Here is a 25,097-nt window from a genome sequence, read left to right on the forward strand (position 1 = left end):
ATAATTGTATACATTTGTAGCATTGAGCTATTTGGGAAACCACTAGTCTACAGGTGAGGTGCTCCCTATGTGGCCCACAGCCTGCTTTTCCTCACCTCTTCCCCTGTGCAGCACCTCTTCCCCTGTGAACTAATGGAAGAATGCATTCAAATTTAATTGCTGCACAGAGGACATTTTGGAGGGAGGAGTTTCAACTGGAGAGGGAAGGATTAACCCTATTCTCCCTGTGTGCTATGACTCTCTCTCTTGTCCTTTCACTTCACGATTAGGCTTGGAAAAAATGGTTCCTGTGAGTGTTTTTCCCCCAATATGAATTTTTGCATGGGAGGAATTTTGGTGTAGTTTGTAGGTTTGGAGGGAATGTTAACTCTAGCAGCAGTCTCTCTGAAAATCACAACACACACACACACCCCGCTACAGTAATTTCAGGACAGAGGTGTGTGTGTGTGTGTGTGTGAGAGAGAGAATGAATGAAGATGGATGGATGGATGTGTAGCTGGGGGAGAGATAATATAAATTAGTGTGTGTTAGGTATGAGAATTAATGAATGCTTTACCTTCCCAAACAAAACATAAAACTTTCTTTCATCTATGTTGGCACACTCATCTGTTTGAGTGGGCAGTGTTTTATTTTGCAAAAATTATTTATTTCCCCGAAGGTCCCACAGGGCTGCCATATTTTGAAGAGCAAAAAAGAGGACACATTTGCAGAGTTTTACTTTTAACTATGAATCGCTCTGATGACTCTACCCATGAAAAAAGAGAACATGTCCTGGAAAAAGAGGACATATGGCAACCTTAGATAGTCCATGGTGGCACCTGTTTGTGGATAAGATGGGTTAAGCTTTGATGTTTAATGTTAATGATCAGCCACTCTGGCTCAGTTCATGTGGCTGGATAAACCATTTTGACCAGGCACCCCCAAACTTGGCCCTCCAGTTGTTTTGGGACTACAACTCCCAGCATCCCTAGCTAACAGGATCAGTGGTCAGGGATGATGGGAACTGTAGTCCCAAAACAGCTGGAGGGCCAAGTTTGGGGATGCCTGATTTATGACTATAGCTGCTCATTGATGTGGTTCTGCTCCATGTGCATAATTCAGACATAAGCTAGCTGGTCCATAACTCCCTAGACTCAATCACTCAGCATGAATTTCTCAAATGCAAGCTATTCTGTGAGACTTTATATCAATACAAACTTAGTTTGAGGAAGTTCCGAAACATGCAGCACTATTAGGTACTTCTGGAGTGCCTATGACAACAGATGTTGCAGAAGTTGAACTTCTCCATTTCTACTATCCTTAGCTTTCAAGGTCTTTTGCTGTCTTAAATAAGAGCCAAAGTACATGTGATACCAAGTGAATTGTTAGGAAGCCATTTAGGGCTTTGAAAGTAATAGTAATAAGCAATTAAAAACAATTTTTACAGGGACCAGAGTGTACAAGGTGGCGAGGCTTAGTTCTCTCTCCCTCACTGGAATCCCAGCAAAAAGCACCCCTCCAGCACAGGGGAAAAATTTTCATCGGGCAGGTAGCTGCAGAAGGAACCACTTTTGCGTACAGTGTCTCTGGAAATCATTTCTGTACCTTCTATTAAAATATAAAACTCTGATGTGCTTTCTGCTTTCTAATGATACATTGAGTCCTACGTCCAGGTTGACCTTATTTATTCATTATCCTTGGCTGCCTGTTGTTTCTAGGACTCCTCCCCTGGAATAATGACTTGGTGCTACATCTTTCTACCTTCAAGCTACAGCTACACACACACACACACACACACAGAGAGAGAGAGAGAGAGAGAGAGAGAGACCCCTCTTTCTCTGATCTAGGCATGTTTACCTGAAGAAGGACTTAACATTGTGCTCTGCCTCTGTCTCCTACAACTGCTTATGCCCCTGGTCAGCCCCTCTTTTTCCTAGCCCTCTAAAGTGCTGTCGCATCTGTGCCCCACTTTCTGGCTTCTTGCAGGCCTCTGCCTAGCCACTGTGACAAGAGGATGCTGGCCTAAGTGGGCCTTTGGTTTGATCTAGTAGGGTTCTGCTTGGGTTCTTAAGTCCCCTGGTTCCCAAATTTTGTTGCCACTTTGTCAAATTTTTCTATCCTTTGGTTGGAAACTAAAGGAGTGCCTCCTACTGAGCCAGATATGACTCAAAGGCTTCCGAACAGAAGTAGATACCGCATTTATGTGGAGTCCACCTGATATGAGTTCCTCTCCAAACCCTTTTTCTTATTGGCAGAGGAAGAGACAATAGCAGCATCACATACTGCTGCTTCTTACTCGTCTATGAGGGGTCAGCAAAGAAGAAGAAGATATATTGCCCACAATCCTCCCACACTTCCTTTGTTTGCTTGTTCTTATATTGATCATTCTATTTCCTTCGTCTGCAGATAAGGAGGGCCCAATGCTGTTGGCAGCCTCCTTTCTGGCAAGGATTCTCTGTAATTTAAGAGCTACTTGGATGGCAGACATGCTCAGGAAAGGAAGCGTTCCACACCACTTGTAGGAAAACGTTTCAAGCTGCTAAATGACTGTCTGCCAGGCAACTGTTAAATGCACAGGAGTTCTGCCAGAAAAAAAGTGCTTTGCTGTTTGAAAGGTTCACCCACAGCTTCCTCTTTCTTAGTGGCTATGTTTTATCTGGATGCTAACAGGAAGTGGGAGGAGTCTAATAGAGACCAAAGCTCTTGCAAAGTTCAAGTGGGTTGCTTCTTACGAAGGTCATGGGGCACCCACATTTAGAATACTCTGCTTGGTTCTCTCCCCCTCACTCCCAAGCTCAAAAAGGATGCTCTTGCAAAAACAAGAGACAAAAAGCAGTTATGTGAGCAGGAGTCATAGCATCCTGCTGCAAAGCAAGAGGTGTTACAAATATAATTTAGAAGGAAGGTAGCAGAGATTGATAGAACTTTTGTAGGCCTGGTGAATAGAGAAATTATTTCCCCTCAAAACCTTGAATGCATTGGAAGTTGAAAGTTTTAAATTAAAAAGTTGACCAATTTTTTAAAAAATAAAATGCATCTGATCACATAAATCCACAGAGATCTTGAAATACCTGCACTAACAAGATACTTTCAAGCAGTAAAACTTTGGCCTCTATCTCAAGGTGATTCAAAATAGACAAAGCAATTAAGGCAGAATAAGAGATCTATAATAATAGTTCTGGAAACTGTTATGGTACAACTAAGAACATACGTTATTAATTCTCAAGTCTTAACATCCATTCTAAATCGGTATTAAATGTTTGGTGTAAACACTAACATCAGTTACCCCCAAGCAGCATTCGGAACTCCCATTTTTCTAGGCACATTTTGTGACAAGTAATTTCAATAGCATGAGCAGTTTCTGAGGACTGGGCGCCAGTGGCGGAGGAACCCTCTCCAGCACCCGGGGCTGCGCATGCGCGGCACCCCATAGGGACTGTGCATGTGTGGCATCCCGCGCGTGCGCACTCCGTACGGAATGCCGCACATGTGCAGTCCGTACGGGCTGCCGCTCGTGCGCAGTGGCCTTGCAGGCTGTGGCTTGCATGGCAGCATCCCGTACGGACTGCGCATCGCCACACATGCGCAGTCTGTATGGGCTGCCTATTTTACGGCCACCGCGCCTTCGGCCGCTCTACACCTGGGGGGAGGCAGGGGTCATCATGTCGCCCCTCCCAGAGTGGCACCTGGGGCGCTACGCCCCCTACACCACTGCTGGGTACAGTACTGCACCTAAGATTTCAGATTAAAACTGCAGAGTGGAGGGAAAGGAGGACCTTTCTCTGCCTCCCCACTTGCAGCCTCTCTCTGAAGACTGGAGAAGAGTACCCTCTTAAGAGTATTAGAGGAGTGGGCAGAGGAACATGGCTTTGTTTTCTGCAGTCTTCAGAAGAGGACTAGACCATGTAAAAAAAGACTATAAGATTTTAGCTGCATTTTTTGTTCATTTTCAGCTTTGTATTCTTGTTATTTAAAAAGTATGCCTAGACATTCCGTTGTTGTGCCCATAACCTAGATTTAAGGTGCCATTTAGCTCCTAGCCTTCATATCTCAGTTTCTAGCACTGCCCCCAAGTATATCCCCAAGTATATCTTGGCTCACAAATAAATTCACTAGTATAGTGTTCAAAAATACTGGAAGTTTCTTTCTCTCTTTTTTTAAAAAACTGGATTATTTATGGGCACATTAGTTCATATAAACAAGTAACATTGTTTCTGCACAACTACCATTATTTCAATCTTTCCAGCTAAGGCATATTGCCGGTCAACTGAATATGCATTACAAATATCATTGTGAATATAGATCTTTTGAAAGAGATGCTGATTCACTCAGACCAAAGCATCTTAATTAGCAAAATAAACCAAATATTGTAAGATACCAATTTTGATTAACTATCCCTAACATTTAAAAAAATGAAAAAGATTTATCAATATATAATCTCTATATGGAAACTGAATAATGGTTCTGGCTGTTTAACACTGCATCATCACTACTGATAAGCGTAAATCATAAAGAAAACAGTTTAAAATTTGTACAACTACACAGATTAAGCAAAATATATAAAACTCATCTGGTGCTGGAGGTGTAAATCAGTAAAATATGAATTTGTGCATATATGCTGGTGAGATAAGGAACTTTTGAACAATGTATTAGATTATCCAGGAACCCTAAAACAGTCCTGCTATGTATGATTTGGGCAGAAGTTGAAAAAGTTCTGTCTTTTGATTTGCAGATGTTACTGGAGAAATGAAAATCCGCCTCCCATATCAGAATGGCTGAGAAAAATTGGGGGAACAACACTGCTATTTAAATTAACATACTGTACTGAGTAAGAGCTAGAAGAAATATACAATGAAATAAAATTAACGGCACAATTAACCCATAAAATCTACTTTCATGATTATCAAGAGGCTGAATTGCGTCCAGGCACCTTGTATTTAATAATAAATAAAAAAATTGTACCTTGTATTTGTGATATTAGTCCCTGTTGGTGTGTTGTCTGTCCTGTAAAAGTCCAGGATGGTTTTCTGATGCTGGGCCCGTCCTTTGGCTTTCCTTGTGGAGAGGGGGGCCCTTGGAGCTTGGGCACGAGTGAGTACCATCTTCCCCTATTGCAGTGATCGCCAAACTTGGCCCTCTGGCTGTTTTTGGATTACAACTCCCATCATCCCTAGCTAACAGGACCAGTGGTCAGGGATGATGGGAATTGTAGTCCCCAAACAGCTGGAGGGCAAAGTCTGGCCATAATCGCCCTATTGTAAGCCTTTTGTAACCCAGGAAGATGAAGGAAATAATTGAAATTCCTTATTTAAAGATATAAGAGTTCATATTGAGGCCAGCTTCCTCCCAGGTTGGCCGGTCAGTTTCTCGTAGCGGTTGATTCTGAGCCTCATCTCCAAGGTGATTTATATGTAGCAACTTAAAACACTTCTTCATTCACTACACTGGAATTATTTAAAAAGGGACAGGCCACCCCTCTGGCAAACAACAAACAACACAGTCCCTAGCCCTCAGGTCTCCAAAATAAATGGGGAGTTGATAAAACAAGTCCAAGTTAAGTCTAATTAAAAGCTGTGTTAAAACCAAATTAAAATCTCAATTATTACAGTGTCTGTTTCAGCCGCTACTCAGATAGATAGATATTTATTATTACGGCCATTGGCCCATCACACACGATTTTTCAACGCGTCTCCACTCAATAAAAGGGGATGCCAACAAAACAGATAAGCCCCAGGCTTGTTAATTGCTGTTAATCTGCTCTCCAGCTTCCAAGTTAAAATAACAGTTGAAAGTTGATAAAATACTTGGTTTAAAACAGGTTAAAATCAAGTAAAAATCAATTTAGATCTGTGGCACTCTGGAGCTGCCTGTCTGACCTGTCGCCACCTTAACCGGAAGAGGGACCCCCATCAAGTTACTGGGGTGGGCGGAAAACTTTGTCCCCTCCCCTGTGCTCTGTCTACATCATCCCTCCATTTTTACTGCAACCTCCCCACAAAGTAGGGTCCCCATGGGACAGAAAAATCACTTTGGGTACCTGATTCAACCTCTGGGCTTGGGGTTAGTGACCTCTACTTTAGGGAGTCTTTTAATTACTGAGCATTCAGAATGCTAGTGCAGTGGTACCTTGGGTTACAGACGCTTCAGGTTACAGACTCCACTAACCCAGAAATAGTACCTCAGGTTAACAACTTTGCTTCAGGATGAGAACAGAAATCGTGCGGCGGCAGTGGGAGGCCCCACTAGCTAAAGTGGTACCTCAGGTTAAGAATAGTTTCAGGTTAAGAATGGACCTCCAGAACGAATTAAGTTCTTAACCCGAGGTACCACTGTAGAACAAAACACACTGTTCCTGCCAAAAAACCAAACCATTGTTGATTTTTTTCTTTTTGGCTTACTGCTATCAGGATAGCTTAAGATACCCTGAGAAAGCAAACAGTTTAGTGCTATGAAAATAAGTAACTTTGCAAAAACCTATGTATGTGGTATTTATGTTGGCACAAGGAAGAAAACTGAGCCTCGGACACTTTTCAATAGGAGCAGTGGCTGCAGGCCATTTGAAGAATGGCAGCTAGGGTCAGATTTGCTTGAAGGAATACACAATAGGGCAGTTTAGATGCATAATTTAATGTGTTGAAAGCATCCGTGAGGAAGTAGTTGGGCTTCATAGACTTCCCCTGCTGTACGTGTAGTTGCAACCGGTGCCCACCTCCCCCATCAGCTGTATGTTTGGCAACATCAAGAGGCTTGTCCATACTTAGGGAGATCATTGGCCACAGTTGTCAAATGCGTGGTTGGTTGGGTGAGGATAGCATGCCAATCATGAGGGTAGGTCTAGCCTGCAGAGGCACATGGCCCTGTGACAGGGAATCCAGGTTTTTAAAAAGGCAAATATGCCCATCTTTCTCTTCTTGGTTCCAGGGTTTCACCCTGCCTTCCCTTACGGAAAGGGTAGGTAATCTTTTCTGGCCAGAAGGTCATATTCTTATCTCCTTACTCCTGGTGGAACAAATCTGACAAATGGGTGGGGCTGACCACCTGCACTGTGACATTAGGTGATGCTGCACTTCGAAGCCCCGATTTCTGGGACTTCAAAGCCCAGGGCTGTCTGAAAGCCCCTTTTCAAACAGTTTGTGTCTATACTGAGTGACTCCAGAGGGGTCACGGTTAAAACAAGAAAGTGTCTTGTGGCACCTTAAAATATTTTTATGTGTTGATTTATTTTGAAACTTATACTCCACCTTTAAGTGTTACCGCTCCCAGGGCAGTGTTTAAAGCAATTTAAAACAACAACAGTATCCATCAATAATGTTAGCAGTAATAGGAATCAGTAACAGTCCTGGGACTGCAGAGCTGTAGGTACTCAGGGAAGTATGAGCCACTGAGAAGCACCCACTGGCTCCCAGGAAGAACATCATGACAAGCAGGAAGGCAATCTGGTCCCATTCAGAGATATAGTAGCTGCTTCAGTGCTTGCTATCCTCCTCACTCACTTTTTCTTTTTGTTGTCAAATCTGTTGGTGTTATTACATGCGTGCCTTGCCGTTCCTGCAAAGCGCTCAAGGTAGTTTATCGTTTTAACAGTATTTCAAAACCATATTAAAACAACAGAGCAGAAAAAATGCAGCAATACAAACTTCAAATGTCCATAAAGATGGCAAAAGTAGTTTCTTTCCCAAACAAGGTTTATCTTAAACAATTGCAAACACAATAAGTAAAGAGTCCACTTGCGGTATACCAGTGGTTCAGTGCTCAGACGTCATTCCGGTAATCAGACGTTTCGTCGCTAAAGAGCTTAGTCATCGAGCATTGTAGTAAATAATATACAAGAGAAGACAGTATGTAAACAACATAAAGCAGGGTATATCTGTCCCCATTTGCATGTTTCCACCGGGAGGAGCATAGAAAGAGGACAGTGTCTTTCACTTTGATAAACCTCCTTGAGATATACCAGGCAGTGACAGATATTAAAGTCAGATGCCAGCCAGTACTCCTTTGGGATTGGGTTCCAGACTCGTCCATGGCATTAGCTGTGGATAACATGTCATGCATCTGATGAGGGTTTTCCCGCCACCAAAGCTTATGCTGCAACTCATTTGGTGGGCTTTCGGGCACCATGGCATTTTTGTTCCTTTTTTTTTTTTTGTATAGAACTGTGATTGTCTTGTACACTATGGGCAATACAGCAGGCCTACCAAGTTCAGTAAGTAGTGATCATAGGGAGGAATTCAGGAAGTCAGTTTGCTCAAGCCTTTGCAGATTAGAATCAATTCACATCATTTTATGTTTTCCAAGCATAAATAGTTATTTCTAGCTAGAGCAGAAACAACTCTGCCCAGGTTAACAATCCATAAAATTTAGAGCCCTTCCTTTCCATGTGAATCATGAAAAGAAACAGCTGGGCGGGGGTATCTGCTGTCCAGAAATTCTTGTTTGTTTCTGGGATGGATTTGTTAGATTGTACAAATACATTGGATGGTCAGACGTGCTCAAAAATGCGAAGTGTTTTAATGATTAGATCTGTACTGTAAAGTGTTAAGGTTGTTGGGTTTTTTAAAAGTTGTAATGAATAGAGAATCTGCCCACGAGAGAGGTAGAGATATGCAAAATTAGCATTTCATCTAAAAATGAAACAAGTGTTCAGGAGGGCCTGAAACATAGTTGCGTGCTTTTAAGGCAGAATGTTGAACCATTTGAGTTCATTTGATGAATGCTTTTGGGAAACTTTTCCCAACTTGGTGCCCCCAGCTGTTTTTTTAAAAAATTAAAATTAAATTAAAAGTATATGTATACATATAAAAATATATTAAAGCTATACAGATAATAACAATAAAAGCAACACAGTGCCAGCCCCCTCATTGAAAGCAGTCAGTTGGCAGGAACAAGAAATGGGTGGCACACAGATGTCCTTAGCCAGGGCATCTCAGCAACATGGATATGGCTGTGGATGTGGAATTGCACAAATTGTGTTGGGTCATTTAGGCTGCCATCTTAACCCCTGCTATGTGGGCATCGGGGTCAGCACTATGGCCCCCAGCTCCGTATAAGGGGTGCTTCTGAACCTCTCCTTTGAAACCCAAAGGAAAACAGGCAGTAGGGAAAAAGAACACCCCTTCTTTCCTCCCCCAAGGACTTGCTGTTACAATACTGCTTGATTTAGAGTCAACTTTTGGTTGACCAGGCAAGTCCCTCCCCACTGGCTTCTCCTTCCTGGCTGATCTGCCCAGATCCAACAAGAACGGCTTTCTCTGTTGCACTCCCAACAGGAGATGGGAGTTGTAGTTGAAAAGGCACCAGATTGAGGTAGTACCGGTAGGTTTTATGGAGTTAGCACAACTCATGTCATCTTGGCCCCATTGAGGAAAGAAATGCTAGAGTCCTTTCCCCTCCGCCACCCCCCGGCCATCTGTGCTCTTGAGCATTTAAATCAGCCTTGGTTCTCCATTTAATAGAGTGCTCCCCTTGCATAAATCTAAAGTCTATGTTTGTTTGGGGGTTTATAGAGCTTTTCTATTTTGCTGAAGCAGGTTGACCAAGATGCTCAGTACAGAATGCCATGTTTAGGAAATAGTATGTTAGAGAGAATGCGCTGAGCTGTTTTCAGCAAGCCACAGTATTTGCTGCAGAGGAGGTGTTTGTTTTACATAAAGAAAGCAGAAAGGAAATGAGCTGAAAACAAAGACAGAGAGCAAATATAGGAACAGTTTGCTACAATGCCCTTAACCAGGATCATGGAGGATATTATTACATAACTTAGCTTTGATACCTGGTCAAACAGTTGTGAAAGATCTACCATTTTTCCAGGCTCAGAGCATAGACTATGCATGACTGGTTTATTTAAACACCTTAAAACCTATTGAGCAAACACAGCTGCCTTCATATCATATTAATAGGCAAGCATGTCAATGAACCCCTTTGTACTTCAGCTGGAATTGGAGTGAGTAGTCCATACACTTAAAGAAAACCTGTGAAACTGATAAATGACAGGTGACAGATTATTTTCTTTCTTTCTTTCTTTCTTTCTTTCTTTCTTTCTTTCTTTCTTTCTTTCTTTTTCTTCTTTCTTTCTTTTTCTTTTCTTTCTTTCGCCCAAATTTGACATGTAGAAATAACACTGGCGTTTCTCTTTTGAACTTTTGTTTCAGATTTGACAGTCATGAAACGGATCATATGTGCCATTCTCTTGGGTGCGGGAGTGATGTATGTTATACTACACCGAAACCTGCGACGGACAAATGACTATTGGTAATTACAACATCTTCTTAGACTTAGACAACTACCTGTTAATTTGTCACTGCCGATCTCCCCAAGAATTGTTCGGCTGTACCTCTGCAATTGCATGTCTTATTCAGGAGCTGAAAAACATGTTGGTAGGTTAGTTAGCAAATGTGTCTGAGGAAAAACAAAATGACTGCAGAATTACTTATGACATTTACATTATAGGCAAGTGTCACTGACCCCTCCCCCCATCCTTGGCCTGAGTGGGACTTAATCTGAAAAGGTAGCACTACCTTATTTTGACTAAGGATGCTTGAGGATTTCACAGTTTAAAGTGATTTTTAATACCCAAACTGGAACACCATGATGCTTTAATTTTTACACTTTTCTGAAGTCTTCAGTACAGGAAGACAACATGGTTATACAGTTCCTGAATCATAAATTTACTCTTGAAAGAGGATTTCATTATCTGTTTGAAGATTGGTTCCTACTCCATATTAGTCTTCACATTATCTCTGTGAAGTCTGGTTCCTATTTACAGGAGGGCGGTAATTCAACTGTGTTGGTAAATCGTAAGATTAGTATGTATCTCTTAAGGGTCAGGATGGTTGCTGTACCTTCCGGATGGAATTTAAGACAGGGGCTTGTATCAGGGTCACAGATAGTTCATGAATGGTATATTTTATCTGAAACATATGCCAGTTGCACTGATGCCATGATCCATAGAAATAAACCACGAGAAAAGCACAGACTTAGCACCCATTGTTAACCCACTTGCTCATTTTTACTCTGAATTAAAAAGCCCCAAACGCTGCAACCCTCCTTAGAACTATTCGAAATGTAGTTGCACCATAGATTTGTAGAACAGCACTATGATATTGGCAGTTTCCTTTTCAATTTAGCTGGTGTCATATGGCAATGTGGGTGGGGCATGTCGTTTTTCAAAGCCTTCTGTATTCAGCTCTATTAAAGTTCTATTTTGGGTGCTTTTTATCAGTCATTGAACTTGCAGAATAAGTAGTCCATAAACCAGGGAAGAGAAAGCATATGCAATTCAGCATCATGCGTTGTGTAGTTTAAAGCATATGACTCTTGTGCACTGAAATAAGTCGACCTAGAAAGACTTAATTTGAGATTGAATGCTGCGGCAGGTTTTACGGATTGTCTGTAAATAAAATGGAGCGTGTGTCTGTGTGTGTATAAAATTTTGCTTCATATGTTCACTACGTCCTATCAGTCTGTCTGTCTATTTTAATATGGTGAATTTGTTATTGTTCTAGGTTGTCCCCTACAGATGGAGGAGACAGAAAAGGACAAATAATAGGTTGCCCTTACAAACCTGGCATTTCATCTTTAATAAAGTAAGGGGAAAGGGGGGAAGGGGTCATTGACCCAGATTACTAATGGCCACCATGTGCTGAATGGGCTTGCAGTCCCCTCTTCCAAAAGCAAGGGTGGGCAACTTCTTTTCTGTTGCTAGTTGCGTTCCCTTGATGGTAATCTGTTGATGTCCACATGTTGGTGGTGGGTGGAGCCAGACACAAATATATTTTGGATTTACAAATAAAGACCAGTTTTCACCATGGTTACCAGTCCTATGCAGATTCTACTCTTAAGTAAACCCTATTGGATTTAATGTGGTTACTCTCAAATAAGTATACTGATGATTTTTTTAAAGCATTACAAATCAATACAGTTTTCTGGAAAGCAAGTGAAGACAATTGTTTTCTGACTTAGCATGTGTGCTCACGTACCTCGCTTATCAGACATTTACCCTAAATGATGCAATAAGGAAAAAAGTAACAAAAGAACAACACCCACACCAGTTCATGTTACCCCCCCCCCTTTGAAGATGGTTTGGGAACTGCAGTTCATCCAAAATATGCCTGTGACTTGAAAAACCAGTGCAGTTCAGCACCAAATATACTGCATCAGTGCAGTATAATCAAACTACTTTACACAAGTCAAATGTGGGCACAGACCACCCTAAGTGCAGATTTATGTACAACAAGAGCAGGGACCCCTTTTTTTACCAGTGCAGCACTAGAGCCACAAAAACATGAGGATTAATACCAAGCAATGCATATCAGGCATCAAGCCTGTATGCCAGACGCCAGCTGGTTTTTGACTATAAAAGCTACACTTGCCAGAATGTACATATGAAAATGGTTCACTTCCATTTTCTGTTCTGCTTTAACAGCCTTCACAAATGACACACTCCCTCCTAAAAGGAGTTTTTAGGCACTTTATTCCATCTTCCTGATCTATTAATTACTGCATTTTATTCAGTCTCTCATATGACATAAAAGTCACTTCTGGAAACCTAGTGGAAGTTTTGCTCTCATTTCAGTGATCATTGCTTCCAGAAAAAGCATTTACTATGGAATAGTCAGGCTTATTGGGCATCCAGAACAAATATTTTCTGAGCACTTAGTCTTAGAGAGGTGATGAAAACCCTTGAATGTATGTCTGAAGGGAGATTTTAGATAGGTGAGAGCAAATCAATGAAGTTTAATTTAGAAAAGATGGGAGTTCTGAGTGTTGAACAGACTGCTGTATGAGTTTTGGATGAAGTTGCATTCCATCTAAAAGAGGCAGGCGCGCAGCTTGTGGGTTCTCTTGGATTCTGTGCAATCTATGGAGACCATGGTGACCATGGTGACAATGGAGAAACAGATCTTGCCTCAGCTACACATGCTCTGGTTGCATGCAGAGGAAATTATGCAATATGTAGGACTGCCTTTAAAGACAGTTCAGAAACTTTAGCCTGGACAGAATACAACTTTCAAGATACAGTCAAACCTCGGATCCCGAACGCCTCCGTTTTGGAATGTTTCGGCTCCTGAATGCCAAAAACCCAGAAGTAAATGCTCCAGTTTTCGAGCCGCGCCTCGGTTGTCGAACATTTTGGAAGCTGAACGGGCTTCCAGAATGGATTACGTTCGACAACCGAAGTTTGACTGCATGTACTTGTGGGGACCAAGCAATACTGTGCTGTCTACATTGGCTGCCTCTTTGTTTCCAGGCTCAGTTTAAAGTGCTTGTTTTGACCCTTAAAGCACATATGAATCTTCCTAGATCCTACAACCAGGCTCAGAGGCCCTGCATTCTGTCTAATAATAATAATAACAATAAGTCATCAAGGCTCATCACCAAAGTGGACACCAAATACAGGGCCTTTCTTATGGTTGCCCCACATTTCTGGAAATCTCTCCCTAAATAAGTACACATGACTTTGCCTCTACTTTTACGTAGACCTTTCAAATTTACTTGTTTCATTAATTTTTTTATTGATGTGTTGTATGTGCTGGTTGTTAACTACTCCCATTTTTATTTGTTTTGGGGTTATTTATAATTCATTAAAATTATTGTCTGTTCTTGTCTGAAATGTTGGTAAGCAGTCTTGGGATGGTTTCTTTTTTTTGGCACTAAACATGGCATTATTTTATAAAACAAATGAACTAACAATTTAATATCGCCCTCCCTCTTTTTCCTCTAGGGGGAAAAAATTCTATCCTTTTCTGTGCACTGACAATTATGTAAAAGTGTCTGGGGACCATGGAAGTGACAGGATCGAACTACCTTATGGAATAAAAGGAGCAGGTAAGCCATTGATATGTGCTGCATTAAATATAAGGTTATGCAAGATTAAATGATGAAAGTGAACCTTTCATTATTTATTAATGGGTGTGAAGTTTTTCTGAGGTGTTGCTGTTTAAAGGCAGTATGGTACAACACCAAGCAGATATGGAAAATGTAGCATCTGATTTCCTGCTTCCCCCTTCTCATTCCACTTCATACATGGTATTGCATGCACCCTTCTTCACCTGCTTATACTTGGGGTGGAGAGGAGAAATTGAATGCATAACTTGACCTAATATTTCATAGAATCATAGAGTTGGAAGAGAGCACAAGGGCCATCCAGTCCAACCCCCTGCCAAGCAGGAAACACCATCAAAGCATTCCTGACAGATGGCTGTCAAGCCTCTGCTTAAAGACCTCCAAAGAAGGAGACTCCACCACACTCCTTGGTAGCAAATTCCACTGCCGAACAGCTCTCACTGTCAGGGAGTTCTTCCTAATGTTTAGGTGGAATCTTCTTTCTTGTAGTTTGAATCCATTGCCCCGTGTCCGCTTCTCTGGAGCAGCAGAAAACAACCTTTCACCCTCCTCTAGATGACATCCTTTTATATATTTGAACATGGCTATCATATCACCCCTTAACCTTCTCTTCTCCAGGCTAAACATACCCAGCTCCCTAAGCCGTTCCTCATAAGGCATTGTTTCCAGGCCTATTTCATTTTAAACATTTGAATTGCAGATGGTACCTGCAGGGATGTGGAATGTGCAGAATAGGCCCAATTTTATTGTGAGGATGCATATCACAGAAACATTCTGGCTCCTTGGCTGGGAGCGGGGAATTATAGGCTGTTTCCATATATTCCCATCAATTAACCTGGAATAGAGATAAGCACAAGAAACTTGTATTCTTCGTAATCTTTGTATGACTAGTGCTGCTGGTGTTTTAAGGCTCTGCTCCAACAGTGTTCATGAGATTAAAAGGCCATAAGCTTATTTTAAAAACTCACACTGACCTCTGACAATTTAACATTTTATTTAAAAATGCACACAACACAATTACATTTAATTTTGTTGGTACAATAAAGTGTTGCTTCTTAATTAATGATTTTTCTAAAATAACTTGTATTACAGAAAGGTATTTTCATATGGCACTTTCAAGACTACAAAACTGCAGAGTATTCACTGAAGATGATAGGTGAGGTTATTTTTGTGTTATTGCCAACTGTTGATGAAAAATACAGTCTTTGGGTTGATATAATTGCTACCATTTTAGCTGAGATTAAGGCCCATGTAAAAAGAAAAAAACAACACACCCAGCAGCCCAGGACTCACAGGATGGAATTGCTCACTGCGTAGCTCAGTTGAGTTCTAAATACAAATTGGAACTCAGTTTTTTTTGTGTGTGTTTGGGGGATTTGCCCTTTTGATTGTTCATTTAAAGAAAAAAAAATCTGGGCAGTTCTTCAGTTGTTGACACCAACATTTATTTATTTATTTTAAAAATGTTGTAGGCCATTCTAATTATGATGATGATTTTAATTTATTATCTACCCTTTAGCCTAAGGTCACAGGACAGGTTATAGTCATTTAAAAGAGAAAATTAGAAAACAGTTTAAAAACATGTACAGTGATACCCCGTGTTACACACGCGATCCGTTCCGGATCAGGCTATGTAACAGGGGCGTGCTTAACACGAACGCCCAACCCCCCCCCCCGAATACCCGGAAGTAGCACGATTTGAGCGCTTCTGCTCATGCGCGAATGTACAGAAGCGTTCTGCGCATCCGGGGGTCGCGCGCTCTCCGGAAACGCTTCCAGGTTGCGGGCGTTCTTAACTCGAACGTCCGCAACCCGGGGTGTGCGCAACCTGGGGTATGACTGTAATTAGAAAAAGATACCAAAAGAGGGTCTCGTGAAAAATAGGGTGGGTCCTGAAAATATACATTCACTTACCTGCCCTTCACCAGCTGCTCCCATTTTAATGTCCTGGATCCATGTGAATTCTACCCCATAACTTCATATTTGAGTTACAGGTAGGTAGCCATGTTGGTCTGCCATAGTCGAAATTTTTTTTTAAAAAAAATTCCTTCCAGTAGCACCTTAGAGACCAGCTAAGTTTGTTATTGGTATGAGCTTTCGTGTGCATACTTCTTTATATTTGAGGGTGGCTTAATTTTTAAATATGGATAAGGTACAACTAAGAACCTAAGAAGAGCCCTGCTATATCAGACCATAGGCCCATCTAGTCCAGCATTCTGTCCTCACAGTGGCTAGCTAGATGCCTGTGGGACGAGAATAAGAGTTTTCCCAACATGGGGGGTTCAAACCCACAACCCTGAGATTAAGAGCCTCATGCTCTACCAACTGAGTCACCTTGGTCCATTCGTGTTGCCTGTGATACTGCAGGTAATACAGTGGTACCTCGGTTTTCGAACGTCTCCGTCGATGAACATTTCGGTTTTCAAATGCCATAAACCTGTAAGTAAATGCTTTGGTTTTCGAACACGCCTTGGAAGTTGAACATGCCACACGGCTTCCACTGAGTGCAAGATCCTGAGGCCTAGCTGTCGGCTATTGAGTTTTCGGTTTTCAAACGTTTCAGAACTCGAACTGTCTTCCGGAACAGATTGCGTTCGAAAACCATGGTACCACTGTATATAGCCAACACAACTAACAGCCTTTGAAAGCCTTATGACTCACAATTTTTTCCCTAGCCCCTTTTAAAGCCATCAAAGTTGATGGCCATCACTACAACTTGATTTGATTTTTTTTTATATTTCTATGCCACTTTTCATGTACTTCCATCCCAAAGTGGCTTACAAACAATAGCAATAACATGATAGAACACAATAGAACACCACAAAAGCAAGACAAATCATATAGAATAATGAAGAAGTCACCAGTAAAACAGTTACAACCAATAAAACACCGTTAACAAAGAAACAACTGCAAATTAAGGTAAACATCACCATTAAAGCAAAAGTCATATTATATGATTAACAAATCAATACAGAATTTGTAACCTATGAAACAAGATTAACAACATTAACAAAATAGCAACCGAAAGATAAACTAAGCACTGTTAGGATCGTACACACAGACTCCCATGACTACTAATCTTTCACTCTATTCAATTCATGCCCATGATAGCAACTCCCTTCTGAAGGTTCCTGTACTGCCCACAGGGGAAACCAACCACCTCCTGATGGCAAACAGAGTTTTTCTCCCCTCCCAGTTCTCTGGAAACGGCTCTCTTGGGCTGGAGGGTGAGGCAAGGCAGGTGGGAAAAGGCCATTATGTGCTGGTCAACACAGAGTCTCTCACCTCTCATATTGTGGTAGCGAATTCCATTGTGCTCTCTGAAGAAGTACTGGTACTTCTTTGTGTCTGTCCCAAATCTCCCAACAAAGGTGATCCAAATGTTGGGAGATGAAGCTTCATCTCCCAACATTTGGATCACCCTCGTTCTAAAAGGATGAGAAGAGGGGAGAAAAGTATGTTAAGTTTAAAACAATGCCAGAGAAAGAACATTTCTGATTTCCCCTGGGGGGAGGGGGGTGGGTGAAGAGGTTTGTTTGGATAAAGGTGAAGGGTTGTGTAGTGCAAACACCACCACCGAATAGACTTGCTGTTGCTGGGGAATGGAGAGGAAGGTGGGAGGGTATTGTGTTGTTTTAATGTAGATTGGTTGCTGTGTGCTGAGCACCGATATTTGGTTTTGGGGAGCTGTCACATAGCAGTTGCCTTTGTCTGCTTTTTCCGCACCAGGATATTACATGAACCAATGTTGTTTGCTGCTTCATAATCTGGCTCATGAGTGCCATGCCCCAACCACAGATAACAAATAAGCTTGTTCCATTATATACATTTATGTCAGCAAGCAAAGTGCCAAGCTAAGATATATTCATGAATTTCTTGTGCACATTGTGCATTCTTGTTCAGGCTCCTGGGTGGGAGGAAAGAAAGAAAGGAAGAGAATGATAAGCATTTAGTCCCTCCTTTGAAAATGCCCAGCCTGTTTCATAAGCAGAGGCTTGTGAAGCTAGAAGGACCTCAAGGACAGGACGTACCCACTGCCTGGTGCTGTCTAGGTTGGTGGCTGGAATGGCAATTGAGGTCCTTCAGAAGAAGGATCTATTAACTGCTTGTATGGCCCAGCAGGAGATGGGGCTTCACTGCAGGTTTATGAAAAAGTTAAGCACACATAGTGGAAGAAGAGCTTTGTGGTGCTCCCATTAGCCCCAGCAAGCACAGCCTCTCTTTTTTCCTCTTTGGCGATCACTCGTAGCTGAGTAAGATTGTCTTCCATAAACACAGTTTTAACAATGAATCCGTAAGTGAATGTGGAGGCCAATTCTGGATCCACATATCCTTTCACAGTGGGGACATTGGTTTCCGGCTGGGAGTTGATCATGGTGTGGATTTGCCAAGTGTGCCTTCCTCTTAGCATGTTTCTCCCTTGCGTGGAAAGATAACTGTCCAGGTAGGAGAAGTGATCAACATTTTCCAACGTTACACCATTGAGTTGGATTTGTGGCGCTGCAGAGGGGTTATTTTGTACTTGTTGGTGCAGCACTTTGGTTTTTTGGATGTTGAGCGATAGGCCAAGCTTTTCGTATACTTCTGCGAAGATATTTAGGAGGGTTTGGAGGTCATCCTCTGAGCGTGCACACACTATGTTGTCATCAGCATACTGAAGCTCTATGACAGAAGTTACGGTAACCTTACTCTTTGCTTTCAGCCTGCTCAGATTAAAGAGCTTTCCATCTGCTCAATATATGGTTTCTACTCTGGTGGGGAGTTTCCCTTCGACAAAGTGTAGGATCATGGCAATGAAAATAATGAATAGAGTTGGGGCAATAACACAACCCTGTTTAACACCTGATCCCACTGTGAATGGTTCACTTTGAGAGCTATTGTTATCTGCAATTTTTGCCGTCATATTATCATGGAGGCACTGAAATGACCAGGGATTAAGAGAATCGTAGTCCATAGCATCTGGACAGGACCACATTGGCTAGCCCTACTGTGAGTCCAAGAGCAACACAAGACCTGGATTCTCTTACTTTTTTAAAAAGAGGAAAACCTGAAAATAAGCTTCAGAAGCTGAAGTCAGGTGCAGAAAACTACCAGGGGGGCTGGCTGGCCCTAAAATCCCCCCTTCTACTTAATTCCTCCAATCATCTGGTTATATTCCCTATGGTTGGCTATCCACCTTCATTGTCAAATTGTCTCAGGGTTTAAATGTTTGTGCTAATTATGTTGTGAAGTGGGGTAAATTAACCCTCCCCAAAGAAAGCATCTTCTCCACAAAACTTTGATTGATCGCAATCTCTTTGTTCCAGCAACCCATCCTGTAAAAAATGTGTTGTTGTTGGCAATGGAGGGGTGCTTCGAAACAAGAGTCTGGGGGAGACAATTGATTCTTATGATGTTGTAATCAGGTAAATTGATTTTTTTTTCATTAATTAATAAGTTTTTGTAAGTATTTCTATTGTTCAGCATCATTTTCCCTATATGAATCTTTTGTTCTTCTGCAAAATAGTGGCTACCATTACTATTCCCTTTTGAATTAAAGGCCACTGCCATCAGTCCTGGGTGCTAGTATTTTAAAAAATAGCCAGCTTATCATTTGGTACAAATCCTATAATTTTCAACTTTTTGCATGGGGTGGGGTGGGTGGGAGGCAATATTTGAAGTTATGCAAATAGATACGTCCAGAAAATTGTGTGACTGGCAACCATCTACAAGATATACCTTTACTATTGTGTTATCTTGTAATGGTGGTAGTGCTGGCAGTTGTGGAATAGGAAGGAAGCATAGGGACAAGAAGAGAAATACAGTATATGAGAAGGTGTTAAAGGGTTAATTATTCGTTGACAGCTGGTTTCTCTGTTCCACCAGCTGCAGCCAGCCTGGTCTTTGTAATCTCTCAGAACCCAGTGAGCTTCCTCAATAACTTGCTTCTCGTTAAAGAGAATCTACACTTTACTCTTGAACTCTTTGTTCAGCAATAGAAGTATTTGCTCAAGACTGATTTGCATATTGGCAATGGGAAGTCTGGAGAAGCTACGTGCGGTTTCACTAAACCACCTCCTCTTTATAGATCTCTTCTTGGTTTATATAGACAGCCCAACGTTGCTCCTGTTAACCTGACCCAATTTTTTTTAAATGGTGTTGGGTGGGTATTTTTTATAGTAAAAGAAGTGGCCTTATTTTCATCAGTGCTTGCCTAGAAAGAGAAGTGGAGGTTTCCACCCACCCTGCCCTCTTCCCTTCCTTTCCCTAGAATGCCACTGTGCCCAGAAATGTTCTCCATGGGGACAGAAAAGAAGAGGGGTGGGCAGCTGGAGGCCAATACCTTGTCTTCTGGCCTCCCTCTAAAACTCTTTGGAAAGGGCCCAGCCTGATAAGTTTGGGGGATGGCAGCCTCTGGTGATTTGACTCTTGTTTTTCATCCTATTTTTGCCTGTTTTAGGTGTGTGGATGTGTGATCTGTTTTGTGTGGGGATGTGTATACTGTATGTGTCTTAGCGGCAGGTAGCACGGCAGAAGCAGGAACGGGAGGAGCACCAGGGCTACAACGTGCATGCTTCCCCATTCTTATTAAGTCATGGTTTGTTTGACTTGGTGTTAAATGGGATCTGTGTATGCATGAAGCTGTATTGCAGAAAAATGGGATTTATTTTTGTATAAACATTTTTATTTTTATTTTTATTCTTCAACAGAATGAATAATGGACCTGTTGTAGGCTATGAAGAAGACGTCGGAAGAAAGACAACATTCAGGCTCTTTTATCCAGAGTCTAGTTTTTCAGATCCAATTCACTATGACCCTAACACAACTGCGGTTCTTGTTGTCTTCAAGACCCATGACTTAAAATGGCTTTGGGATCTGCTAAGTGGCCAGCGTTTAATAGTAAGCCAGATTTATTTTATTTGTTAATATGCATACATTGTTGAAAATGATGTTGATAATGAAATGTACATAGCTTCTCATCAATAAAATTCCTTTACAAAATAAAATATAAAGCTCTCATACATTTTTTTAAAAAAAATACAAAATGCATTAATTGAAACAACAAATTCAAAGTATTATATAACTTTTGCTCACAGAGACCAAATAAATCTATAGTTCAGCTTAAAACTCCACTAAAAGGGCAGGAATATAAAGGTTTATTTAACACCTACTATTAACAATGACGCGGGTGGTGCTGTGGGTTAAACCACAGAGCCTAGGGCTTGCCAATCAGAAGGTCGGCGGTTCGAATCCCCCTGATGGGGTGAGCTCCCGTTGCTCGGTCCCTGCTCCTGCCAACCTAGCAGGTTGAAAGCATGTCACAGTGGAAGTAGATAAATAGGTACCGCTCCGGCGGGAAGGTAAACGGCGTTTCCGTGCGCTGCTCTGGTTCGCCAGAAGCAGCTTAGTCATGCTGACCACATGACCCGGAAGTTGTATGCCAGGTCCTTCGGCCAATAAAGCGAGATGAGCGCTGCAACCCCAGAGTCGTCTGCGACTGGACCTAATGGTCAGCGGTCCCTTTACCTTTTTATTAACAATGAAGGCCTAGGGTTTGTTTTACAACACATGTTTCAAAGGTCTGGGTGATTTAAAAATGTTTTCACCTAGCACTGAAAAGACCATAACAAATATAAGAACAGCCTGTTTGATCAAGCCAATGTCCCATATGTTTGTAGGAAACTAGCAAGCAGGACCGCAGTTTTCTTAGGATCTGAAAGGTGGCTGTAATCGCTCATATATAGTTTATATATAGCCAGATATATAGCTTTTAAGCAGGTGCAAAAAATATGTGAATTATGTTGTAATAGGAAAGGAAAGGCTGTCTTTCAGTGACTCCTCTTGACCTTGACACCATCTATTCTGAAAAGCTCTACGGTTCTCCCACCAATTCCCAGCACAATGTTTTAAATTTCTTGCCAGTTCTGTTATACAGTTTTCTTGTTATCTAGCCATGAAAAATAATTATCATCAAATTGTTTTCACATTTAGGAAATTCGTTATTCAGTCTTTTCTCTTTCCCATAAATGTTGCCCCATGACACATTCATTATCAGAATGCCTTCTGGAACTCAAGGTGACTGAGTATTTACAACTGGGGCAGCTTCTTTCAGGGTGAGGCAGTGTGTGGTTTCTTTCCCTTACCTTTCCCCTATTAGCAGTGTGTGACCTCGTCGAGTTAATTTCCCTTCCTGTAATGTGACTTGCCAAGTTGTAACAGAGGTACACTTTTAAAATGCTAAATGCAAGCTCTTTGTTCCATAGAGAACAAATGCCTTCTGGAAAAAACCAGCAACACAAATGATATATAAACCCAACCAAATCAGAATCCTTGATCCCGCCATTACCAGGAAAACAGCCTATGAACTGCTCCACTTGCCCACAAAGTTCTCCAAACATGTGGTAAGTATTATCTCACACTGCTCATTTCAGGAGAACTATTACTGTCCCTGCCATTCTACATGAGTTGGAGGCTGTATAAACCCTAAGTCACATGGTGAGCCTGTTTTCCTTCCTTCTGTGCTGTATTTCAAGATTTTGTAGAATGACTGATTATGGCTAATATTAAACCAGGTGGTGGTGGTGGTGATGATGCACAAGCATCTTGAAATATCATTTGGCTTTGGAGTTTCCTATGAGGAACTCTGTGACACAGCCAATGCCACAGGAAGCCTGGGCTATAGATAGAAGACACATAAACCCACAATAGGGTAATACCTTTATTAGGATCAATTCGGATGTCATAAAGTAGTGAGCAAGCATCTGAGTTCTCCAGGACTCCTCCTTTATACTAGATGGCCAAGCAGAACCTTTTGTTCTTTTGTTTAATATCCAGCGAAGAGGTGAGATCTGGAGAACATAAAAGCTTGCTTGCTGTTTTGTGAAATTTGAGAGGTTCCTAATATTAGATGCTCCTAATAATGGTATAATCTTGGGCTGGATCTAGACACATCAAAGCAGCGTTTCAGTTAAAAGCGTTGCAAACTTTGTATGAGAAATCGGGTTAGCAAAAACAGAACTCCACAGCGCTATCTGGTGTTTTTTCTTTGCCAGTGTAGCTGAGTCCCTAGTATGACTATAATATAGGCTGCAAAGTATTTTGAGTCTGGCTTTTAGTTCTCTGAAGCTTGAAATGAAAGTTTTTAATTTAGGCAAAACATTTATTTCTCCTTAATAAGTAACCAAACACCAGGGCTGTTTTTTCAGCCAGAACTCCCCAGACCAGAATTCAGTTCTGGCACCTCTCAGATGGGGTGTTCATGGTGAGTTCCAGCACCTCTTTTTCTAGAAAAATAGCACTGCCAAACACTAATACATTGTGTTCATGTGATGAGTGTGTTTGTATATAAAATGCTTTTGGTTTTATGCAGCTTGTATTTTTTGTGCTTTGTTTTGCTTTTTTAGAAACCCAAGCATCCCACCACAGGGTTAATTGCCATTGCTTTTGCATTTCATATATGCAGTGAAGTTCACCTGGCAGGCTTCAGGTACAACTTTGAGGACCGAAACAGTTCTTTGCACTACTATGGTCATGACACCATGTCCCTGATGATCCAGGTAAGGTGCTACTTCCTTCTTAGCGTGCATGTTTTGTTTACTCCATTTTATTTTAATTTTGACTGGTTTCTATCCAATAGTGGGTTGGTGCTAGCAGAAAGAGAGGGTGCCTGATTTTCGCAGAACCCCTTCAATTTACTTCAGTCCTCTGTACATATTGTTTCAACGCCCCACCCCAGCCGTAGGATGTTTGGGTTTCAAGGGGCTGCAATGGGTTGCTCCATCTTGTGTGAGTGAAAATGCTTTCCACTAGTGCAAAGCCACCATTGGCTTTAACCCTGTATTTCTAATCCATGGTTTTGCTCAGTTGGTGCATAACACAAAGTGAAACATGGCTTAGCATGGATCTGTGGGTTCCTGGGTTCCTTTGCTCCTCCTCTATTCCTGCTGCTGCAGACTAAGCCAAGGTTACAGACAAACCACCAGCTGTATTTTTTTTCTGGCAGGGACCCTCATTTGAAAAGGCTGTCAACTAACCTAAGGGAATTGGATGGTGGTCTGCAGCACTTTAACCTGAGAAAGCTTTCTCTGTTAAATTTGCAATTTACATAAAGGGGCTTTCTTAAGTTGTCACTTAGAGACAATCTTCTACCATTTTTGCTGACCATGGCACGTATGTGTCTGCCCCCTCGCAAGCAAAACAAGCCCCAGCCTTCCTCCCTTGCAGCTGCAGAGATGGGCCTGAAAGGGAGGTGAGGAGCTTACTTGGCTGAGCAGTTGGTCAGGTTTCCTATTCCCTTGCTCAGAAGCACTTGAAGCACGTTAGCTGTGCAGTGGCAAGACTAGCAAGCAAGTTCAGGGAAATGGCACCATAACTTGGCTACCAAGTCCAGTTAAAAATCAAGGACCCTTGGTTAGAATCCCATTTATTTCAGTGAGATTTAGGGTGCCTAATGTTCCCCTGATAGGGCCCCGGGATTAAGATACAGATTCACTTTTTAAAAAAGATTACAAAATTCTGTGTTCTTTTTGTTTTGCACAGAATGAATACCATGATATTTCTGCAGAACAAAGGTTTCTGAAGGAACTTGTGGACCGCAGCATTGTGGTCAATCTCACAGAAGAATAAATATGGAAGAATAATCACTATTCACCACAAGACTGATCTGGGGTGGGACGGGGACTCATTTTTTATTTGGATTCTTATTTTTTAATAAGATATCTGCCAAGTTATTTAAGAAGACACGTTGTGCATAACCCCCAAGTGTTGAAAACGCTGAAGGATGCCTTTGCCTTGTTGATACTTGACCAGCAAGCAGCCATCAGAGTTAACTGACATATGTGGATTTATTTAATAATGGAAGAAACGCAACCTTCCGCGAATAGTGTTGGAGATCTATAAAAATGATAGAACATGGAGTGGTTTCTTTTTCTTCATGTTCTTCTTTCCCCCCAGCCCCCAATTTGCTTTCCCCCCCATGTGATCACTTAGCACCATCCTAGACTTTCAGAGGTCTAGGTTTTGGAAGTGGCGAGTATACAAAGCCCTCTGTCAAATTTGATCGTGAGTGAAGAAGAGAGGTGTTAAAAGAGAGGGCCGTGAATGAATCTTCATCCAGCTCCAGGATGGCAGAAACGCTGGAAGTCATTTATGCTATTTAATCCAGCTTGGGTGGATACAAACGTTGGCCTTTCCAAGAAGCCAGTGGAAGCATGAGTTATTGGGTTAAGGCGACACAGGTGTGATAGGGACAGTAAATATAATGGTCTGCTCACAACTCTGTTCCTAATACATAAGTAACA

General features: G+C 41.7%; 1 protein-coding gene across 4 annotated transcripts in view; it reads left to right on the top strand.

Moving 5' to 3' along the window:
- The window catches only part of ST3GAL6 (ST3 beta-galactoside alpha-2,3-sialyltransferase 6), a 42,814-nt gene extending 18,090 nt beyond the window's left edge, over window positions 1-24,724 (top strand). Inside the window, exons 2-10 of one of the 4 annotated variants that reach the window (XM_033146606.1) lie at window positions 10,125-10,224; window positions 11,478-11,558; window positions 13,697-13,800; window positions 14,911-14,974; window positions 19,125-19,223; window positions 20,508-20,697; window positions 22,062-22,199; window positions 23,202-23,354; window positions 24,337-24,724. In XM_033146606.1, coding sequence (XP_033002497.1) covers window positions 10,136-10,224; window positions 11,478-11,558; window positions 13,697-13,800; window positions 14,911-14,974; window positions 19,125-19,223; window positions 20,508-20,697; window positions 22,062-22,199; window positions 23,202-23,354; window positions 24,337-24,423 — 1,005 coding nt within the window. In that variant the 5' untranslated portion in view covers window positions 10,125-10,135 and the 3' untranslated portion in view covers window positions 24,424-24,724. Of the gene's footprint in view, window positions 1-10,124; window positions 10,225-11,477; window positions 11,559-13,696; window positions 13,801-14,910; window positions 14,975-17,253; window positions 17,274-19,124; window positions 19,224-20,507; window positions 20,698-22,061; window positions 22,200-23,201; window positions 23,355-24,336 lie in introns of those variants that run through there. The other 3 variants (XM_033146603.1, XM_033146605.1, XM_033146607.1) reach the window with 3 other exon arrangements.
- Window positions 24,725-25,097: the final 373 nt, after the last annotated feature.

The sequence above is a fragment of the Lacerta agilis genome, chromosome 4, assembly GCF_009819535.1.
Source record: "Lacerta agilis isolate rLacAgi1 chromosome 4, rLacAgi1.pri, whole genome shotgun sequence".
Lineage (NCBI taxonomy): Eukaryota > Metazoa > Chordata > Lepidosauria > Squamata > Lacertidae > Lacerta > Lacerta agilis.